Below are 21,431 nucleotides of genomic sequence, written 5' to 3'. Positions count from 1 at the left end.
CTGTGCCACAACTACTGAAGGCTTCATGCCACAACTACTGAAGCCTGAGCGCCTAGAGCCCGTGCTCTGCAACAAGAGAAGCCACCGCAATGAGAAGCCCGCGCATCACAACGAAGAGTAGCCCCTGCTCGCTGCAACTAGAGAAAAGCCCCTCCGCAGCAACGAAGACCCGGCGCAGCCAAAAAAAAAAAAAAAAAAAAATCTTAACTATCTAGGGCCAGAATCTCGTTTTCTCCATCCTGAATTCCCCTCAGGGTGCACCGTCTGGTCGGCCGCAGGTAGTGGAATGGCAGGCAACACAGTCACTGAAAGGCCAGGCACCTTTTTTTTTTTTTCCTGTCTGCACTGTCTAGTTCCGGCTCTTGGTTCTCTGACTATGTGTTGGGATTTGCTGGCAGCACTAGGAGCATGAGATCAGGAGAAAGGATTGAGCTCCTGGGCAAATGGAGAGAAACGTATTCTGTGCCCACCCGCGTGGTGCCGGTAGAGCACAAGGAAGAGTGTGTGTGTGTGTGTGTGTCTGCAGGTAAGCCGTCTGTGTGTGTGCTGCGACTGTGCGATCTTTTCCGTGGGGCTGCCTGTCCGTGCGCAACAGAACTAAAACTATCTCGGTCAGGGGAGGGAGGAGGGGCAAAGGAGCTGAGAGGCTGCAAGAGGATCAAGAGAGGGAAACAGATGCTGCTGGGGTTAGAGTGAAAGGAGGGACGGTCTCAGGGCGTGGTCAAAAAGAGCACGGGATTGTGAGAGCTGGAGAAGAAGGAAGCGATGGAGAGCGGGTCGCGGTGGACCTCTCCGGCCCCGCCCATCCCGGCCCTTCCGGGATCTCTGGGGGCGTGGAGGGACTGGGAGGGGCGAGTGGAGGCGCGAATCTAAACGTCGCAAGGTACGCCGCCGCCAAACCCGAGAGCTCCGCGCGGAGGCCGGCGGGTAGGACGCGGCTCGGGGCCGGGGCCGGGGGTGCTGGCGGCGGGGCCGCGGGGACGAGGCCAGGGCCTCTGAGGCTGGGCAGACCTCGGGGCGCCCCTGCTGGGAGGGCCGCTGACCACGTGCTAGAGGGGGAGCGGGTGGGGGTGGGGAGCGGCCTCTGGGCGCTTTCCTGGCAGATGGTGATGTGAGGAGGGGCGTTGGGAAGGGGGTTATTGGGAGCCCTAGCCGAGGGTCACGGAGGATCGTGTGGAGGTGGGGATGTTTTTGCCCTTAGACTGGCCTGCGACGTGACTAACCAGACCACGTGACCTTGGGAAGTTGACAGAGTCCTCTGAGCTTTTGTCAGTGAACGGAAGATAAGAAAACACCCTCTTTGCCAAGTTATTGTGAGGCTCTGTGAGGACCTGTGTGAAGTCCCTTACCCCCTGTTCCTGGCTTTCAATTGCTGCTGTATTTTACTGGACCGTCTCCAGAACTGGGGCTCAGTTCCAGCTTCCCCACCTGTTGCCAGATGTGGGCTGGAGAGACATTTGCAGCTGTTTCTAACACCTGGCTTCTTTGTCTATCCCACAAAGAACCTTTGTCCACCTCTACCTTTCCCACAGCCCTGTGTACCGAGCAGCCTCTGCCTTATTTACAGGATCCAGGGAGTCGCCCACTGATGGTTTTTACCCAGGCCCGAAACAGCCAGCACAGGAGAGCCACCTGAACAGAAGCGCCTGCCAAAGCAATTGTCCAAGTGCTCAAAAGCCGGGCCTTGCAGCTCCTGTGGTCAGCCCAGGAGGCCACCAGTGGGATTTGAGGATCAGCTCCACTTCGGACCATGCAGGGCCAGAGCCTGCCCCTTCGTGTAGCCACCCTGCTGACGGGGCTGCTGGAATGCCTCAGCTTTGCGGGCGTCCTCTTCGGCTGGGCATCCCTGGTGTTTGTCTTCAAAACAGAACATTACTTTGAGGAGCTGTGTGAACCGAATGCCAGGCTGATGGGCAATGCCACGGGGCTGGATGGTAAGGGAGGAGGGCTTCTCTAGGAAGCTGAGTCTGGTTCCCAGGTGGTGGGAAGGGGTCGGAAGGACTCCACCCCCTGCCTCCTCTGTCAGCATGTCTATGGTGAGAGGAAGGGAGTGTCAGCTGCCCCCGCCCTCAGCCTTGGTCTCAGAGGTTCCTGGGGAGGGAAGTACCGGCTCTCAAGAGGTAATTAGGGGCAGTCACGTCTCCACTTATCTAAGGGAGAACTTATCCTACCAGGCAAGCTGTCCAAGATGGGAGAGGTAGCCCTGGACGGGAGCCAGGCTGGGTGCCGGCCTGGCAGGAAGGCTGGGATGGATGGGAGGTTGGCCCATCCACCCGGGGCTCTTGAGATCTGCCTTTCTCTCCTCCAGACTGCAAAGCCCAGGACGAGCGCTTCTCACTCATCTTCACCCTGGCATCCTTCATGAACAACTTCATGACGTTCCCCACTGGCTACATCTTTGACCGTTTCAAGACCACCGTGGCCCGTCTTATAGCCATGTAAGTCCCAAGGGGATCTGAACAGGGGTGGGGCAAGAGGAATTCTCGCAGCAGCTCTGTTTGGAGGGAGACCCAGGCCAGGCAACTGGGTATCCCTGCCCCAGCAGCCCTGCTAGAAACTGCCCAGGGTGTGGACTCTGTCTCGACCTTCCCTGTTCCCCACACCCCTGCTTCCCTTTCTTCACCTCCTTCCTCTGTTGCATGTGGAACTGCGTGCTGTACGATGTGCTGAATAGAGCAGGAGCCCAGGCCTACTTCCTGTGAGGGCTGGCCTGGGACAGGGTCATGCAATTAGCAAAGCCTAGAATTGTCACTCTCGGGGCTTCCCTGGTGGTGGTCCAGCGGTTAAGACTCTGCGCTTCCAGTGCAGGGGGCGCCAGTTTGATCCCTGTTGGGGAACTGAGATCCCACATGCTGTGCGGTGTGGCCAATAAATAAATAAAAATAAAAATAGAATTACCACTCTCGCCTTCATGCCGGGGACCTTTGTCCTCATCATACCCGAGTGACTCATCGTCATCTTCATCACCACCACCATCACTCCCCAGAAGCTTAGGTAGTAAGGTGTCCTGGGTGTCTCCAGTGGTGGGATTTCAGTTTCCCTCTGACGGGAGGAGAGGCCGTGGGGGTCCATCCCATGCAGACGAGTCACGGCGGGTGGGGGACTTGCTGGCTCCACGGGGTGCCACTGCAGCTGGCCAGGTTCGGAGATAAGCGGCGGGCCTGCGGGGGAGCTGATAGGACCCAGAGCCGGCGCCTCCCAGGAGGCACGTGAGAGGCTAGCTGTCAGAGGGACCGGAGGGTGGCTGGACCAGGAAACAGCCTGGAAGGAAAGCAAGCCCTTGGCTCTCTAAGCCTTTGGGTGCACGATGACGCTGTCAGTCGCTCTTGGAATTTGGTCACCTGTCTCCTCCTCTTTCCCGTCCTTCTATGCCCACTCCCTCTTCTCCAGCCTTTAGTGTGTTAAGAAAAACCCAGTCTTCCCACCTGTGTTTCTCCTTTACTTTTACACAGAACTCTGCACTTCTGGTCACCAAATGTGTGGGAGCCTTTCCCACACCAGGCAATTCTGTGGCACCAGCTGGGTGTCCTATCATTTAACTCAATTCTGACACTGTCTACCTGGAGATATAGCATCAGATCCCACAGGTTAAGGGCTCAATCCCACCAGACTGCCCTCCACCTCAGATGCCAATTGCAAGTGGTAGGTCCCCAGTTTACCCACAACTTCTGTCTGACTCGACTGCAAACCTGGGATTCCTGTGACCTCCTCCCCCTTGGATTCAGTTATTTGCTAAAGGGCTCACTGAACTCAGGGAAACACATATACCAGTTTATTTATTTATTTATTTTTTGCAATACGCGGGCCTCTCACTGTTGTGGCCTCTCCCGTTGCGGAGCACAGGCTTCGGACACGCAGGCTCGGCGGCCATGGCTCACGGGCCCAGCTGCTCCGCGGCATGTGGGATCTTCCCGGACCGGGGCACGAACCCGTGTCCCCTGCATCGACAGGCGGACTCTCCACCACTGCGCCACCAGGGAAGCCCTATACCAGTTTATTAAAGGATATGATAAAGGATACAGATGAACAGCCAGATGAAGAGACGCATAGGGCGAGGTCAGGGAGGGTCCGGAGCCCAGGATCTCTTCTGTCCCTGTGGAGTTAGGGTGCAGCACCCTCCTGGTCCATGGCTGTGTTCACCAACCTGGGAGCTCCCCAAACTCCATACTCTTGGGATTTTATGGAGGCTTCCTCATGTAGGCATGATCAATTATTAACTCCACTTCCAGCCCCTCTCCCCTCTCTGGAGAAGTCGGGGGCAGGGCTGAAAATTCCAAGCATCTAATTATGGCTAGTCTTTCTGGTGAGCAGCCCCCATCCAGGACCCATCCAGGGTCCCCTCATTAGAATAAAAGGTGCTCCTAGGGCTCTTATCATGTAGGAATTTACAAGGGTCTTAGGAGCCCTGTGTCAGGGACTGGGGACCTGGACCCTTATTATAAATCAGAATATCACACTTAAGCACTGCTTTTATTACCCCATGCTTCTAAGAGAGCCCCGTAACCTTGGGGTTGTGGTCCTTAAACAATAACATCCTAGAACTTTAAGCTTAGGACCTAGATCAGTCAGTCCAATCATCTCTCTTTTTTTTTTTTAATGGTTAGATTCTGGTTTTTTTTAAAAATTTTTTTAAATTGGGGTATAGTTGTTTTATAATGTTGTGTTAGTTTCTACTATATGGCGAAGTGGAGTTCCCTGTGCTATACAGTAGGTTCTCATTAGGTATCTGTTTTATACATATTAGTGTATATATGTCAATCGGAATCTCCCAGTTCACCCCCCCCCCACTTCCCCCACTTGGTGTCCATACATTTGTTCTCTGCGTCTGTGTCTCTATTTCTGCCTTACAAACAGGTTCATCTGTACCATTTTTCTAGATTCCACATATATGCGTTAATAAGCGATATTTGTTTTTCTCTTTCTGACTTCACTCTGTATGACAGTCTCTAGGTCCATCCACAAACATCTCTTCATAGAAGAGGCTGCTGAGGCCCAGAGAAGGGCAATGCCTTGCCCAAGGTCACACAGCAAGAGGAATTAGAACTCAAGATTATGATTTGTAAACGAGGCACTAACCCCTTTCTTCAAGGGCTTGGCTGGTTGGAACTTCTAGGTGGGAGGACCTTGGCTCCACGCACCCTCTGCCCCTCCAGCTTTCTCTCTTGTTGACCGCATTCTCCATCTGCCGTTCTGTGTTCCAGATTTCTCTACACCAGTGCCACGCTTACGATAGCCTTCATCTCTGCAGGTGAGTGCTGTCGGGAGGGACACAACCTCAGGGGCAGCTGGTGGATGGGCAGGTGCAGAAGGTGATGGGCAGGATGCACTGACCCCCACAGGTATTCAGAGATCCACAGACTTTCAGCTGGAAAGAGTCCTTGAGAGAGTTATTGCTGGTCTATAAAAACAGTTTAGTCTAGTGAGACATGCAAAAAATAAGGACAGTGGAGGGACTGCTTCAGAGAGAAGAATTTATTCAAAAGATTACATCCTTCCGGGCTTCCCTGGTGGTGCAGTGGTTGAGAGTCCGCCCGCCGATGCAGGGGACACGGGTTCGTGCCCCGGTCCAGGAGGATCCCACATGCCGCGGAGCGGCTGTGCCCGTGGGCCATGGCCGCTGAGCCTGTGCATCCGGAGCCTGGGCTCCGCCACGGGAGAGGCCACAGCAGTGAGAGGCCCGCGTACCGCAAAAAAACAAAAAGATTACATCCTTTCGTTATGTATTAAATGTCCTCTCTTTTTTTTAATGAAATGATAATATGAATGGCAGTTTTTGAAAATATCCTGACTTAGCCGGGTACAAACTGATAACCCCAGTGTAGTCAGAAGTTTTCTTTTCAAATTTTACTGGTCTGTAAGTGTATACAGTTCCCAAAGTCTGGGAATGCCAGTCTGGTGTATTCCCCACTTCCTCCATTACGTAGAGGAGAAAACTGAGGTCAGAGAGAGACCCTTTGCAGAGACTAGCCAGAGGCCCCAGAGCAAGTTAGTGGGAAGGGGTCCTGGGACCCTGGCTGTGCTCTTCGCTAGCATCTCAGTTATAGAGGCCAAGAGATGCTTTCCAGTATTCCTCCCCAGTGCCAGATGACGTGGCTCAGTTTTTGGGTTAGGAAATAAAAAGTACCTAACTCTCCTGTGTCTAGTACCTGTGCTGAATCTGTTACTTCCTTTGTGTTCGGTGAGCGCAAAGCTGACTGAGGGTCTCTGTCTGAGCAGATCTCATGAGGTAGCCTGGTTATTTAAAAACCACTCTGCTCATCAAGCTGTCTTCTTACCTAAAAGCCTAAGCATGGTTTTCAAGTGGCTGAATGTGGAGGCGATGGCCGGGTGCGTTTGACTCACGTGTGTCAATCACTGGAGTCACAATATTCCCTTCCCCCCTAAAATAGGGCTTTCTGGTTTTGGAAAAAGCATGCTATTGTGAAAGGAATCTCAACCAACCTTTAGCGCATTTGAAGACGTACCTTTTATAGAGACAGAAATTGAATGGTAAACAGTGTGAATGCTCTAAAATGAGCAAGTGTACAGCGCTTCTCGAGGTATGGAACAAAAGTGACTCGGGTAATAGTCACTTTGGAGAATATTATTAGGAAGCACACACGTGCTGCATTAACATTGAATCACCTGGTGGGAGAGTTACTCCCTTTTTATTTCTCATTCAGCCCTCTGATTTCATGCACGAAAGTCTTGGTTTGGGGCTGGGATGATTTTAACACTATGACAAGAGCAGGTATCAGGCTTTGAACATTCTGAAGGCCACTGCGTTCAGTTACAGTTTAATCACAGTGTTTTCATTGTATTTATTTTTACAGTTACCTCCTGTTCACAGCAAGCAACACGAGTTGCTTTTCATTTATACTAGCGATAGAAAGTTTCCTCTCTTTTTGGCCTTGCCACAGTGGCTTGTGGGATCTCAGTTCCCCGACCAAGGATTGAACCTGGGCCACGGCAGTGAAAGCCCAGAATCCTAACCACTAGGCCACCAGAGAACTCCCAATATAAAGCTTCCTTTAAAAATAATAGATTTCTTTTGGATAAAAGTGAGCCAACTTAAAAAAAATTCTTTTTAGCAAATAAGACAGGTGTGGGATATGGCCCAAATCATGAAGGTGGGCAGAAAGAAGGCTGTGACTTGGGAAAGACTAATTTACGGAGGGCTCCCTAGTCCTTGGCACTTTAGTTGTTTTTAGTTCTGCTCTTCTTACCCAACACTTGCCAGACCTATTAGAATGATTTTTTTGCATGTCAGTCTTTCCAAGGGCAAGAAGTATTTATTCATCCTGCATTTCCAGTGCCAAGCACAACACCTGGCACAAAGGAAATGCTCAAAGTTTAATGAACAAAAGAGAGACACTCAGATCTCACAGCGCCTGGTGAGGTGGGAAGAGCAGGGAATGTTATTCCCATTTATCAGATGAAATGACTGAGTCACAAATTCAGAATCTAGCTCAAAGCAGTGAATCAGAGGCTGGGCTCAGGGACTGAATCCAGGCTTCTCTTCCCCACAGTGTCAAGGATGAATAGGGGGGCTGCTTGTGGTTTAGTGAGGGAAGGGGGTGGTGGGTTGAGTTTTGCCTCTCTCTGTAGACATCCACCCTGCCTGAGACCAAGGGTCATCTTTGGTGAGGAAGAGGGTGTCTCAGGAGACCTCTGCAGGGTCCCTCCACAGGGGCACCTGAAGGAGCCGTGACCAGGACCCTAAGATCCTTGGAGGATGCTGGGAGGCTGCCTAGAATTGGGGCCCTGAGCCCAGGATTGTAGGGAGCAGGGGGGCCAGAGTTCGGGGCTGCATGTTTGGGTTGCACTGTGACACCTCCCCATCTCTGTCTTGGATTGTTCCAGACTCAGCTGTGCTGCTCTTCCTGGCCATGCCCATGCTCACCGTAGGAGGAATCCTGTTTCTGATCACCAACCTGCAGGTGTGAGCCTGCCCTAATCACAGGCCCCTGGCCGGAGGTTGGGGTGGGTGGAGGGAGGGAGAAGCACTTTGCTACATTGGCTGCCTCTGATGGGGTTGGCCCAAGCCAGAGTGGTAGCTCCTGGGGTGGAGGGTAGGTCTGGGTATGAGGGCCTGACACTTGCTGGGTGCACAGGAAAGATTTCACGAATAAATAAGTGATTCAGGCTGATCGTGTGTTCTCCAGATCGGGAACCTATTTGGCAAACACCGCTCAACCATCATCACCATGTACAATGGAGCATTTGATTCTTCCTCGGCAGTCTTCCTTATCATTAAGGTAAAAGATAGCAATAGCCCATGTTTATCTCCCCTGCTGCTGGGGAGCACCAGGCATCCATAATCAGCCACCAGGGTGGAAGGCAAGAGCCTGGGCCAAGACTCCTTCGTAGACACAGGTTTCAGCCCCTAATTCTTACACTGACTTTTTGTATGATGAAATACACCCAGGGACTTCCCTGGTGGTCCAGTGGTTAAGACCACGCACTGCCAAAAAAAAAGACTCCGCACTTCTACTGCAGGGGACGCGGGTTCAATCCCTGGTCAGGGAACTAGGATCCTGCTTGCTGCATGGCCAAAAAACCCCACCTAACATAAAGTTTTCCATGTTAACCATTTTTAAGTGTACAGTCCAATGGCATTAAGTTCATTTGCGTTGTTTTATGACCATCACTGCCATCCTTCTCTAGAACTCTTCTCCACCCTGTAAAACTGAAACTCTGTGCCCATTAAACAATAATCCCCATTGTGGGTACCCCCCCCATCTCCCCCTTGCCCCTGGCAACCACTGTCTTACTGTCTATTTCTGTGAATTTGACTGCTGTAGGTACCTCATAAGTGGAATCATATAGTATTTGTCCTTCTGTGACTGGGTTATTCCATTTAGCATAATGTCTTCAAGGTTTATCAATGTTGTAGCAGGTGTCAGAATTTCCTTCCTTTTTAAGGCTGAATAATGTTCCATCGTACGTATGTGCCACATTTCCTTCATCCATTCATCCGCGGATGGATACTTGATTTGCTTCCACCTTTCGGACGTTGTGAATAATGCTGCTGTGAACGTGGCTGTTAACACTGACCTCTCCTCTCCTTTTTCTGCAGCTCCTTTATGAACAGGGCATCAGTCTCAGGGCCTCCTTCATCTTCATCTCTGTCTGCAGTGCCTGGCATGTTGGGCGTACTTTCCTTCTGATGCCCCGGGGGCACATCCCCTATCCGCTGCCCCCCAACTACAGCTATGGGTAAGGACTATGAGCTGGTGATGGTGTGCCCAGAGCCCCTCATCTCACCTGGAGTAGGAAGCAGGGATGGGACAGACATGGTAAGGCAGAGGAAACCTGTCCCAGGAGAGGAGGACTAGACCAGGGATGTATTAGTTAGCTACTGCTGCATAACAAACTACCCCAAAACTTAATGGCCTAAAACATTAAGCATTTATTATTTCCACAAGTCTGTGTGTAGCTGGCTAGTTCTACTGATCAGGGAGCTACTTGGATGATCTTGACAAGGCTTCTCATGCCTCTGATCATCTGGTGGGCTAGCTGGGGGCTGGCTGGTCTAGGATGGCCTTACTCACATGGGGTTTGTCTGGCCATATGGAGTGGCAGGGATTTCTGGGTCACATGGCTCTTATCCTCCCGCAGGCTAGCTTGGGCTTCTTCACATGGTGGTCTCAGGGTTCCAAGATAAATGCCAAAATGCACAAGGTTTTTTCACTTTTAAGCTTAGAATTGTCACAGCATCACTTCTGCTGGGTTGTCTTGGCTGAGCAGCTCACAAGGCCAGCCCAGATGGAGGGGACAGGGAAATAGTCAGAGCTGTATTGCAAAGGGTGGAGAGCAGAGGAGGGGAAGACATGGGACCATTTGTGCCGCCACTCATCCAAGCAGTAGAGAGAGGGCATTTGTTTGCTGTTTAGCAGCCCCATGTGCTCTGATTTCATCTCACAGTAGTCCTGAGATACGCATACTTACCTCCACTTTCCAAATGAGAACAAGGAGGCTCAGAAGAGTTAGGTCTGAACCGTGTTGCACAGCCTCAGGAAGAGGCAGAGCTGGGGTTTGAACCCAGGCCTGTCCTATTCTTCCTGCACTTCAGTGGTTCCCAAACATTGCTGCATATTAGAATCGCTGGGATTACTTGGAGATCTTTAAAAAATATGGGAGCCTGACTCCCACGCCCAGACATTCTGATTTAATCGGTCTGGACTGTGACTTGGGCATTGGGGTTGTGAAAAGGTGATTCCACTGTATAGCGAAATGTACTATCCCCCCTCCCGCCGCGTGCGCACACACATGCACACACACACGGCCTGAATCTGAGGCTCAGCTCACAATTCTTGGGTCAGGCTGATGGGGCTTCTGTTTCCACAGCCTGTGCTCTGAGGATGGCCCCAGAGAGGAAGAGAAGAAAACGGCTGAGTCCCCAAACCTGGAGCTTTCAGAGGAGTTCCTTTCACCCAAGGAAGGTGAGCCCTACTGGTTAACCCATTTCCCCTCCAGAACCTGGCCTCTCCCCACAGCCAACTTGGTTGCTCACCTCCAAAGCTTTCCCAGGGACTCAGAATCAGGAAAGGACAGGTAGAGAAAAGACCTGCAGGATCTTCTCAACCCCCTCAGTTTATAGGCGGTCCAGAGAGGGGCAACATTTTTGTCTCATCTCTCCTCTTTGTCCCCCTTTTCTTTCTCATCTCATCATACCCCTTCCCCTCGCAGCCAGTCTTCCATCATTTGCCTTCCCTTCCCCCCACTCCTAAGTCTGCCTTATATGTCCCCATTTCTGCAGGTCCGCTGGATCTGTCCCGTCTCCATCACAGACTCCTTTCTCTCCTCTGTCTGTTTTGGGTCTTTGGTTATAAACATCACAAACCACGGCTGGTTAAGGTAGAAATGAGAACAGGATTCTGAGAAGTTCACAAAAGCAAGGGCAAAGTGAACTTGCCAGGCTCCATCCAGGAAGAGCAGAACCAGGGGACCTGCCTCTGGGGACCCCAGTCTGAAATCTGCCTCTCGAGGAGAATGATCAACTTGGTCAGCCTTGGGTGAGGAATGGAATGCTTAATTCACAGTCCCATCTGGACCATGAAGAATAGGGCGGGGGGAGATTTCCAGAGGAGACTCAGGATTCTGGTATGGAAGGAAAAGAAGGGGCTGTGGATCAGCTGAAACACTAGCTGTCTGCCACGAACCCTCGTCTTTAACTTTCTCCTCTCGTCTTTCTTTTCATCATCCTGGCTGAGAAAGACTAGGAAAGTGTTAGTGCAAGAAGTGTCATTGAGTCCAAACTGCGATAGATCAGATTTCGGCAGGCAGAGCACGTGGGAGGCTCATTCAGGGTGGTGGGGACAGGATGATGCGTGGAGGTGGCGGTGTGCCCAGGAAGGCAAGAAGAGCGGGTGAGCTCAGACCTCAGGCTGTCCTTTCAAGACCCCTACACTCTTGCCCATCCCTGCTCCCCAACTTTAAGTGTAACTCTTGCCCAAATCTTCCTCTTCCCACCAGAGATCTCGAGACCAGGGCAGCAGCAGCAGGAAGCCCGCTCTTTCTGGAGCTACGCCTTCTCTCGGCGCTTTGCCTGGCACCTGGTGTGGCTGTCTGTGATACAGCTGTGGCACTACCTCTTCATCGGCACCCTCAACTCTCTGCTGAGCAACTTGGCCAGTGGGGACAGGGTGCTAGGTATGTGATGGGGCTGGGAGGCAGCACATCTGAGCACCACAGCTGGGGACTTGGAACCTCGAGCAGCGGGGTGCTGAGCTCAGCAGGGCTCTGTGCTCCAGAGAAAGGTCTGAGCAGGGGTGTGGCGAGGAGGGTCAGGCAGGGCAAGGGCCGGGTGGGAGGGTCCTCTTCCGTAAGGCACTCCTGGAAAGTTCTTACCGTCCAACCCCTTTCTGCCCTCTGCAGTCAGCACGTACACAAATGCCTTTGCCATCACTCAGTTCTTTGGAGTGCTGTGTGCCCCCTGGAATGGCCTGCTCATGGATCGGCTTAAATACAAGTACCAGGAGGAAGCAAGAAGGACAGGTGAGACCTGGGCTCCAGAGGATCAGGGAACCAGGAGGGGAGAGATCTTTATTTTCCTCCATGCCCATCTTCTCTTTTCTTCTAAATCCTTTTCTACTTGCATCTGTCCGTTCATCCATCCATCACTCATCCATCCATCCATCCATCTATCCATCCCTCATCTGTCCATTCATCACCCATCCATCCATCATCCAACCACTAGTCTCTGAGTGCCAATTATATGCCAATCACAGTTCTAGATTCAGTAACGGACAAGACAGATACGTCCTTGTTCTCAAGAAGCTTTTCTCAGTCTAGAGAGTGGAGAAATGCCAGTAATCAAGCTTTACAGTCCATGAAGTAAACCTGCAGGGAGCTATGAAACAGAAAGAAAGGCACATAACCTGTTCTGGGTGGGGATGGGATGGGTGTCAGGGAAGGAAGTCTTCCTGGAGGAAGTGGCATCTAAGCCAAGACCTAAAGGAAGAGTAAAGAAGTGAGAAATTGAAGAGGAGGGCCTTGGGAGAGTGGCCCAGGAGTACAGAGGAGTCAAGGTGGTGAAGGGGAGAGTGAAACATTAAGGAATCTGAGGAATCCCAGAAAGTGATTCGGGCTGGCCAGGGCACAGAGAGGTAGTCGGGAGGGGGCTGGAAAGACGGAGGTAAGAAGGGACAGGCCGTGTTATGCCAAGGAGCTTGGACATGATCCTTGGACAAGAATGGAGGAGCAGGCATGCTGAGGTCTCTCTCTCTTTTTTTTTTTTTGGCCTTGCACCTCACGGCTTGCGGGATCTTAGTTCCCCGACCAGGGATTGAACTTGGGCGTACGCAGTGAAAACGCAGAATCCTAACCACTGGACCACCAGGGAATTCCCTTTACCCCTATAGTTTCATCTCTCCCACTTCTCACTTCCCTGAGCTGCTTCTCCTAACCCTGCTGGAGTATTTTAAAACAAATCTCAGACATCAGATCATTTCATCTGTAAATACAACAGTTGGTAGCTCCAGCAAATAGGACCTCTTTTATTTAAATTAAACATCACCATAATATCATTACCATATGTAAAACAGCCCCTAATCACTTCTTAGTATCATCTAATAATGTAGTCCTGTTCAAATTTCCTTAATGGTCTCAACTATGCCTTTTTATAGTTGGTTTGTTCAGATTCGGATCCATACAGGGGCCACACAATGTACTGATGTGTCTTTTAGATGTTTTTAAGTCTCTGTGTCCCCCGCCCCCTTTTTTCCCTTTGTTGTTCATTTATCGAAGGAACTAGGTTGTTTGTCCTGTCAGATTTCCCACATTTTGGGTTTGGCATCCTTTTCATGTCATTTAAAAACGTTTCTTTGATTGGGTCTTTCCTGTAAACAGGCAGATTAATGTTTTTATTAATACGAATATTTAATGTTTTTTGGCAAGAATGATTCAGAGCTGGAGCCGTGGGCTACCTACAAGCTCTCGTCATCAGGCCCTTAGTACCCGTGGTTTTGTTCTTAGATGTTAAGGTTGATCAGTGGGTTCAGACGTTGTCAGTCTGATCTGCCCATTGTACAAGTTTCCCGTGAGCTGCAGCCCTAATGATTTTAACAGCTGTGGACGATCAGTGCCTAGGCCCGTTATTTTATTAGGGCTGCAAAAAGGAGATTTTCTATTTCTATCTTTCCTTCTGCTTTTAATAGCTAGAATTCCTCTAGAAAGAAAACCTTTCCTTTATTAACTATTTTGTTACCCTGAAATAAATGCATGGTTTTTCCTCTATTTACTAGTTTTAGAAAAATGATTTGGTGCCTTAGAAACTTCCAGGGGTAACCACTCATAGTTTCTCTCTTTTTTTTTTTTTTTTTTTTTTTTTTTGCGGTACGCGGGCCTCTCACTGTTGTGGCCTCTCCCGCTGCGGAGCACAGGCTCCGGACGCGCAGGCTCAGCGGCCATGGCTCACGGGCCCAGCCGCTCTGCATCATGTGGGATCCTCCCAGACCCAGACCGGGGCACGAACCCATGTCCCCTGCATCAGCAGGCAGACTCTCAACCACTGAGCCACCAGGGAAGCCCCCTGCAGCTTTCCTTATGTAACTCTCTGTCCTGTGTTTGCCCCACAGCCAGGCTCCCTCCTCCTGCCTTTAACCCCTGCCTAGTTCTGTTATGTGACTGCAGCGTAGTTGGTGCTGCGTTCCCCTACTGCTGCTGATTTGGTTGGTTTCCAGTCTTTTGCTGTTACCCATGGTGCTACCCAGAGTATCTGGCTGTGGGTTGAGGGCCCTCCCTGTCAGGTGGTCACTGTGATAATCTGTGAGTTAGAGATGCTGGCCTATAATTAGGATGAGCCGCCGGGGTTGGAAACGAGTGGATACATTTGAATGATATTTAGGAAGTGAATTATCAACATTTGTTGATGGACTGGAGATGGGGCATGTGTGGAGAGAGGGTTCAGGATGAACCCCCTGCGGGCATCCATGCAGCCTCTGCTCTTCCCTTTGGCCCAGGTTCCTCGGCCTCGGCGGCAGCCCTGCGCTCAACAGTGCCTTCGCTGGTCCTGACGTCTGTGCTGTGCCTGGGCTTCGCCCTCTGTGCCTCCATCCCTGTCCTCACCCTGCAGTATGCCACCTTCACCCTGCAAGTGATCAACCGCTCCTTCCTCTACGGGGGCAATGCTGCCTTCCTCACCCTCGCGTACGTAGGTGGGCTTGGTATGCGTCACGTGACGGGGGCACCCTTGGGGCAAAGGGAGGCGTGCTGGGGGCAAAGAAATCAGGAGGTGAGGACCAGAGGTGGCCAGAGGAGGCACCCAGCATCTGGGAGCAGGTGTAGAGGAGGTGGAGGCTGGTGGGAGGGTTAGAGCCTTTATGTACATGAAAGCTCTTCATGTCTGCTCCCCTCTGCCTCGGTTGTCTACTCTGTGAACTCCTATTCACCCTCCAAAGCCCACTTCTGTTCCAGCTCTCCCAGGGAAGAGTAGAAAGAAAGAGTCTTTCTTTCCTTGTGCCTCTGTGTTCTTGCTTCCTCTGATAGTTCATGCATCATCTAGCATGTAGCGGAATTATTCATGTGTCTTTTCCTTGAGACCTCCCGGGGCACAGCCTGTGTCTGGGTCCCTGCTGTTTCCCCGGGATCGAGCACGGTGCCATCTCTTTGCTCTGTCGTTTGAAAGCCTAAGCAAAGGTGAAGGAGGGGAGCTGTGTGGGTGTGGGTGGATAAAGACAGGCTTAGGCTAGGGGAGCAGGGGGCTGACCAAGGCCCACCACAGCCAGAGCTCACTGGAACCTCATTTGTCTCTCTGCCCAGGTTCCCTTCAGAGCACTTTGGGAAGCTTTTTGGGCTAGTGATGGCCTTGTCGGCTGTTGTGTCTCTGCTCCAGTTCCCAATCTTCACCCTCATCAAAGGCCCCCTTCAGAATGACCCGTTCTACGTGAGTACTGTGGCGGGTTGGAGGACCCTGGCCTTAGACCAGCAGGGATGTCCAGATTGGGACAACTGTGTTGGTCCCCAGCAGGGGGCGCCCCCCACCTGGCTGGGGTGGCCTGGGTGTGGTCCCTGCAGGAGGATTTCTTCACATGGGTACATCCTTGGTCTTGCTTCTCAAACTGGGGTCAGTGGGAGTACCCTGCCTTGTGCTGGGGGTGGGGGTGGGGGTCCCTGAAGCCAAAGGGTTAACGTGACACAGCTTCTTCCCAGGTCACTGAATACTCTTTAGGCCTCTGTTTTTTCATCTGTGTAACGGACATTGGGACTTCCCTGGCGGTCCAAGGGTTAAGACTCTGCGCTTCCACTGCAGGGGGCGAGGGTTCAATCCCTGGTCAGGGAGCTAAGATCCCACATGCCACGGGGTGAGGCCAAAAAAAAAAAGCATAATATAATATTCCCCTACCCCCCACCCAACCTGCTCCATGGGGCAGAATGGAAAATAACCAAGAGTCCATCCCAGAGGGCACCATTGGGTCTGAGTGGAAAGTAGGGGATAAACCAGGCAGGATTCTGCTCTCTCCACTAGTGGTGAACTTCGCCTCACTGCTTCCTCTCCCTCCAGGTGAATGTGATTCTGGTGCTCGTCACTCTTCTGACGTTTGTCCACCCCTTCCTGGTGTACCGGGAGTGCTGTCAGAAAGAAAGCCCCCCTAGGGTTGCCTAGTTCAGAAGCCCTCCCTTTTCAGCCCCGAGGACGTGTCATCTTCCTTCACCTTTGAGCACCCCGTGTCCAGAAAGACTTTGCCCACCCAGGCTACTTGTATTAAGTAGCCATTATTTTTTCTTAGAACAAAAAGACATACTTAACTGTCCACCAAGCCTTCTTATCGGCAAGACAAGAAGCAAAGTCACGTGGAAGTTCTTAGTTTCAGGGTAGGAAGCGCATGACCCTGGCAGATGCCTGGCCCGAGGCGGGGTGATGTGATGGGAGGGTGTGTCCCCTGCTTCTCCAGGCCTCTTTGTCTCCAAAGCCCCTGTGTGCCTGGGCCCTGTGCTGCTGGGTAAGTTTCCAGGTGAAGAGTGAAGTTGTCATGGCCGCATTGCCACCTGGCATTCAGAAGTGGCGCCCAGGGCTTCCCTGGTGGCACAGTGGTTGAGGATCCGCCTGCCGATATAGGGGACACGGGTTCGTGCCCCGGTCCAGGAGGATCCCACGTGCCGCGGAGCGGCTGGGCCCGTGAACCATGGCCACTGGGCCTGCGCGTCTGGAGCCTGTGCTCCGCAACGGGAGAGGCCATGGCAGTGAGAGACCCGCGTACCGCAAAAAACAACAACAACAACAACAACAAAAACAAAAACAAACAAACGGAAGTGGTGCCCAGCTCTCCGTCAGAGCCCCAGCCTTGTTAGGGAATGAGCCTGGGGAGAAGGAGGGGCAGACCGGGTTGGGTGGGGGCCCTGGGCTGAGCCCCAGCTCTGCCGCTGATGTCGAGTGACCTTGAGCAGACCCTTCTCCCCGCCGAGCATCAGTTTTCCCACCTGTAGAAGGAGAGGGTCTTGGAGCTGGAGGTTCTTCCTGGAGTTCACGTTCTAGAAGGTTTTAAGAACAGTGACAAAGAGTCAGGCCACCCGAAGGGCCTTGGGAACCAGCTAGCCCGCTTGACCAAAGGATTTCTGATGAAGCCTTTTGGGGATGTTTTCCTCTTCAAGAAGGGAGATGATTATTTACTTTAGGTGTTATATAAAAGCGTCCTCTGGGGAATAGTTTTATAATATATTGAATTATATATTAAATAATTTTATTTAAAAAATAAAGGCTTTCTGCCTAAGGCAACAGCTGCTCCACCTCTGCAGGCTTTGGGGCTGTCGTGATGTGCATGCGTGAGTGCCTGCGTTTTCCTGTCCCAGCCCCAGCCTTGGGGAGTGGATGCAGGGGTGGAGTGGAGGAATCCTGATGTGGCAGCTGGACCCAGAGGTGGGGCAGGAGCCCTCAGACTGCGAACTGGCCACCTGGTCCTGTGCCCTGGGCTTGAGGACCCCCAGCAATCCCTTCCCTTGCCTTCTCTTTCTGTCTACCCTGCCCCTACCCCTACTGCAATGCTCCCCGCCCCCCGACCCCCCCGCAAACTAGAAGCACTAGATGGAATCAGAAGGTCTGGTGTGAGTTTCAGTTCTGCCTTTCAGCAGCCAAGCAAGTCCCTTAGCCACTCGCAGTCACAGCGTCCTCACCTGCGTCCCTGAGGGCGATTGTGAGAATTTAAGGTAATTTCTACTGCCTAGCACGGGGTGAGAGCACTTGAGCATTTGTTCCTTTGTTTACTGATGACCGGAGAGGAGGTAGGTAGCAAAGGGGGATAGGTGAGGGACCGGGTGGGCGAGACGGGAGAATCTGGAACACACCAGGTGTTTTATTTGTTTTATTCCTTTTAGCCAGGAGAGGACTTGGGGGGAGGGGCTGGCAGGCGGATTCATTCATTCATTCAATAAATGTTTTTTGAGATGCTGCACAGGCATAGGACAAAGCCTAGAGTCCAGCCTGGCGATCCAGCAATGTGGTGCCAACCTCTCCCCTGCCCTCTTCACCTCCCACCTCCAGGGACACAGAGCTCATCCCTGTGGACCCAGGTTTCTGGTTTAGGATCTGTGAGCACACCAGTTCTGTACTGGGGGCTCACCCTGTCTGCCAGGGAAATCTGCCTGGTCCACTGGGGTCCTGCTCAAAATGTCATCTCCTGTAAAAACCTTTCCTTGGGCTCTCCAGCAGCTCTGAGTTCCTAGGCCTTGGTCACACCCTTCCTGGAGACTGGCCCCTGCCATGACCACCTCTCCTCCCTTCAACAGGGAGCTCCAGGAAGCAGCATCTGGGTCTCACTAGGCTCAGGGACTAGTGCCTGGTTGCCATGCACGTGGTGTCAGTTAGGGCTTGTTGGAAGAATGATCACTGAATGAGTGGATACTTTCTTGTTCGGGCTTCAGAGCAAGAACTGGAAGGAGAGAGCATAGCACACGGGGTGGGATGGGGCAGTATGAATTGGGAGCCAGGCCAACCCTTTTGGCATCCCAGCTCTCACCAGTGTGACCTTGGATGGAACACTTCTCCTCTACATCTCAGTTAATTTATCAGTGTGACTGGAGAGATAGACCTGCCTCCCTGGACTAGATTAGAAATTAGGCCAAGTGCCTAGCACATGGTAGGTACTTAACAGATCAAAGCTATCATTACAGTTAATATATTAAATTCAAAAGGATGCCTAATACCATGGATAAATGTGGTATGTCCATACAATGGAACGTTATTTGGCGATACAAAGGAATGAGGTACTGATACACGCTACCATATGCCTGAACCTTGAAAACATGCTAAGTGAAAGAAGCCAGTCAGAACGTAGTATGATTCCATTCAGATAGAAAATAGGCAAATCTACCGAGGCGGAAAGTGGATTAGCTATTGTATAGGGCTGCGGGGAAGATTAGTGGCCGCTAACGGCAAGGGGTTTCTTTCCAGGATGATAAAAATCTTCCAAACTTGATAATGGCGATGGTTGTACAACTCTGAATATACTAAAAACCATTGAGTCGTACGCTTTAAATGGATGAATTGTGTGGTATATGGATTATATCTGAACAAAGCTGTTATTTAAAAAAAAAAGTGCCTGGATTCCTCAGGAAGTGCAGAGAACAACTATATCCAGAGAGAGTCAAGGATGATTTCTGGGGAAGATAAGTGTGTGAGAGAAGCAGCCCATGTGTACAGCCCTCATTTCTGTCCCAAGAGCCTCCCTCCTGTAACCTCTTCCTCAAATGGAATCAACCACTCTTTCAAACAAGGAAGCAAGCAACCCAGGGGTTTCACAACTTTTGATTTCACTCGGCAACAGGCTCCCAGTGCAACCCTTCTCTCTGCTACCAGCCTCAGCAGAGAGGGACTCGGGCAAATATGCCCCTGCTGCAGGCAGTGCCGGGCGGCGTCTTCCCTGGGGCAGGGGACAGTCCACCAGGAGGAGGAGGGCACCTGCTGTTCAAAGGACGGCGACAGCGTGAATCAGAAACTTTATGTGACCATCTCCTTTAATCAACCTCAATTCACAGATGATCAAAGTTAGGCTTTGCGGGACAAGTTACATCCAAGATCATCCAACTGTTGCACTGTGGAGCTGGTATTTAAACCCACGTCTGTCTGACTCCTAAGGGCGCCTTCACATTCATTTTAGACATTACCTTTTCCCTTTTGTGTTTTTGGCCGCGCCGTGTGGCCCCTCGGCAGTGAAAGTCCTAAACGGTGGACCGCCACGGAATTCCTGACGTTACCTTTTCTTTACATTCATTCTTAGATAAGAAATAAGTAGTTGTTGTAAAGCAGATCAGAAAATAAAGAACTGCGTGAAAAAGAAATACCGCTGTTAATTGCAGCGCTCTGAGATACCATCGTGGCTAACAACAGGGGCATGTGTCCTCCCAGTGGTGCAACTGTGTGTGTGGTGGTGGAAACCATCTCGTAGGCTCTTCTTCACGTCATCAAATAGTTGTCAAAAACGTGACTGTGGGGCTTCCCTGGTGGCGCAGTGGTTAAGAACCTGCCTGCCAATGCAGGGGACACGGGTTCGAGCCCTGGTCCGGGAAGATCCCACATGCTGCGGAGCAACAAACCCATGAGCCACAACTACTGAGCCTGCATGCCACAGCTACTGAAGCCCGCACGCCTAGAGCCATGCTCTGCAACAAGAGAAGCCACCGCAATAAGAAGCCCGCACACCGCAATGAAGAGTAGCCCCTGCTCGCCGCAACTAGAGAAAGCCCGCGCGCAAGACCCAACACAGCCCAAAATAAAATAAATAAAAATGTTAAAAAACCAAAAAAACAAAAACGTGACTGAACGGCTGCTTACAACCCCATCTTACGGCTGTGTCACAACTCGATCCTCCACTCCATCCTGGGTCTCCCCTCACACACGTCTTGGACGTTGCGGTTCCCCCTCCCTTTCTGTCCCCCCATCTGCTGCCTGAGCAGGGTGTCCCAGATGACAGTGAACCGTGAAAGCAGCCTAGGACAGGTCGAGAGTGTAAATAATAATAGAGCCAGAAGAGCCACTTTGGGAGTTTCTAGGGAATGGCATCACATCCTTTAATCTTCCCTTAATCGTGCTCACTGTTCTCCAGTCTGAAGGTATTGGCTGCCCGCTTCCCAGGGGCGTTGATCCTCTTCCCCTAATTCAAAGCTTGGTGTCCTAGCAGTTATGTCCCAGAGCGCCTTTTTCTTCCAACCCCTTGGGGGATAGATGCTTCCCAAATGCACTGGGCGTGGCTCTGGGGCACAGCAGTGAGTCCCTCCTTTAACGTTCTTTGGCAAGAACAATTCATCCAGGCTCCAGGGCACAGGCTCTGGTCCAGGCTCCGGTCCTTTGTTGGCCATGAGGACTTCACAGATGGGCCATGTCTGACCACTCCTGAGTCCACTGCTGCCCACAGCGGGGCTGACTCACTGGCAGGGTGATTAAACCCAGGACGATGTTCAGGTCCCTCCGCATTCCGTTCGTTGAGTCCGGTGTTACCTCCCAGGGCTGAAGGTGGACTCAAGCAGTAGGTGCATGGGGAAAGGCTCTGGGCTTCACAGACACTTACCAGGTGTGCGACCTCGAAGAATCCCTTAATAATACGGAGCCTCAGTTTCCTCACCTGTATGAAGATAATAAGCAGTATGGGAACTGGTTGGGAAGACTACAGAGGACTTTGGGGAATAAAAGGTAGAGGTACCTTGGGCTAGGCCGTTGGACTGTCCCAGACCAACTGCCAGCTCTTTACCATGCAAGCTCTGGGACTTAGGTTCATTGTGCCTTAGTTTCTCCATCTGTAAAATGGGGATAACAGTAGAACTACATCTTGGAGTTGTAAGGATTAAGCGAATTAATTTAAAGCACTTCAAACATGACATCAACCGCCTGGGAGGCAGCAGGCATGTGGTGCGTGCCTGCTGTTATCAGTAACATCTGTGATTCCCTGGGGGACGGGCAGAGTGAGGGGCTCCATACCTGACGGATCCTGGAATGTCACTTTGTTTGTTCAGGGCAGAAA

At 51.6% G+C, this 21,431-nt stretch overlaps 1 protein-coding gene across 2 annotated transcripts; it reads left to right on the top strand.

Moving 5' to 3' along the window:
• The first annotated feature begins 862 nt into the window (after positions 1 to 862).
• SLC43A3 (solute carrier family 43 member 3) lies at positions 863 to 17,191 on the top strand. Of its 2 annotated transcripts, XM_029206808.1 has the most exons (13): positions 863 to 927; positions 1,568 to 1,934; positions 2,309 to 2,438; positions 5,202 to 5,248; positions 7,843 to 7,919; positions 8,145 to 8,237; positions 9,059 to 9,198; positions 10,330 to 10,424; positions 11,458 to 11,634; positions 11,860 to 11,979; positions 14,445 to 14,631; positions 15,244 to 15,367; positions 15,986 to 17,191. In XM_029206808.1, the coding sequence occupies exons 2-13, from the start codon at positions 1,751 to 1,753 to the stop codon at positions 16,085 to 16,087; spliced, it is 1,476 nt and encodes a 491-aa protein (XP_029062641.1). In that variant the 5' UTR covers positions 863 to 927; positions 1,568 to 1,750; the 3' UTR covers positions 16,088 to 17,191. The 2 variants fall into 2 exon arrangements, with proteins under 2 accessions (XP_029062641.1, XP_029062640.1); XM_029206807.1 differs by lacking the exon at positions 15,986 to 17,191 and having other exon boundaries at positions 15,244 to 15,820.
• The last annotated feature ends 4,240 nt before the right edge of the window (positions 17,192 to 21,431 follow it).

The sequence above is a fragment of the Monodon monoceros genome, unplaced genomic scaffold (genome assembly GCF_005190385.1).
Source record: "Monodon monoceros isolate NGI ecotype Baffin Bay Population unplaced genomic scaffold, NGI_Narwhal_1 Super_Scaffold_7, whole genome shotgun sequence".
In the NCBI taxonomy this organism is placed as follows: domain Eukaryota; kingdom Metazoa; phylum Chordata; class Mammalia; order Artiodactyla; family Monodontidae; genus Monodon; species Monodon monoceros.
This window is presented reverse-complemented; position numbering and strand designations above follow the sequence as displayed.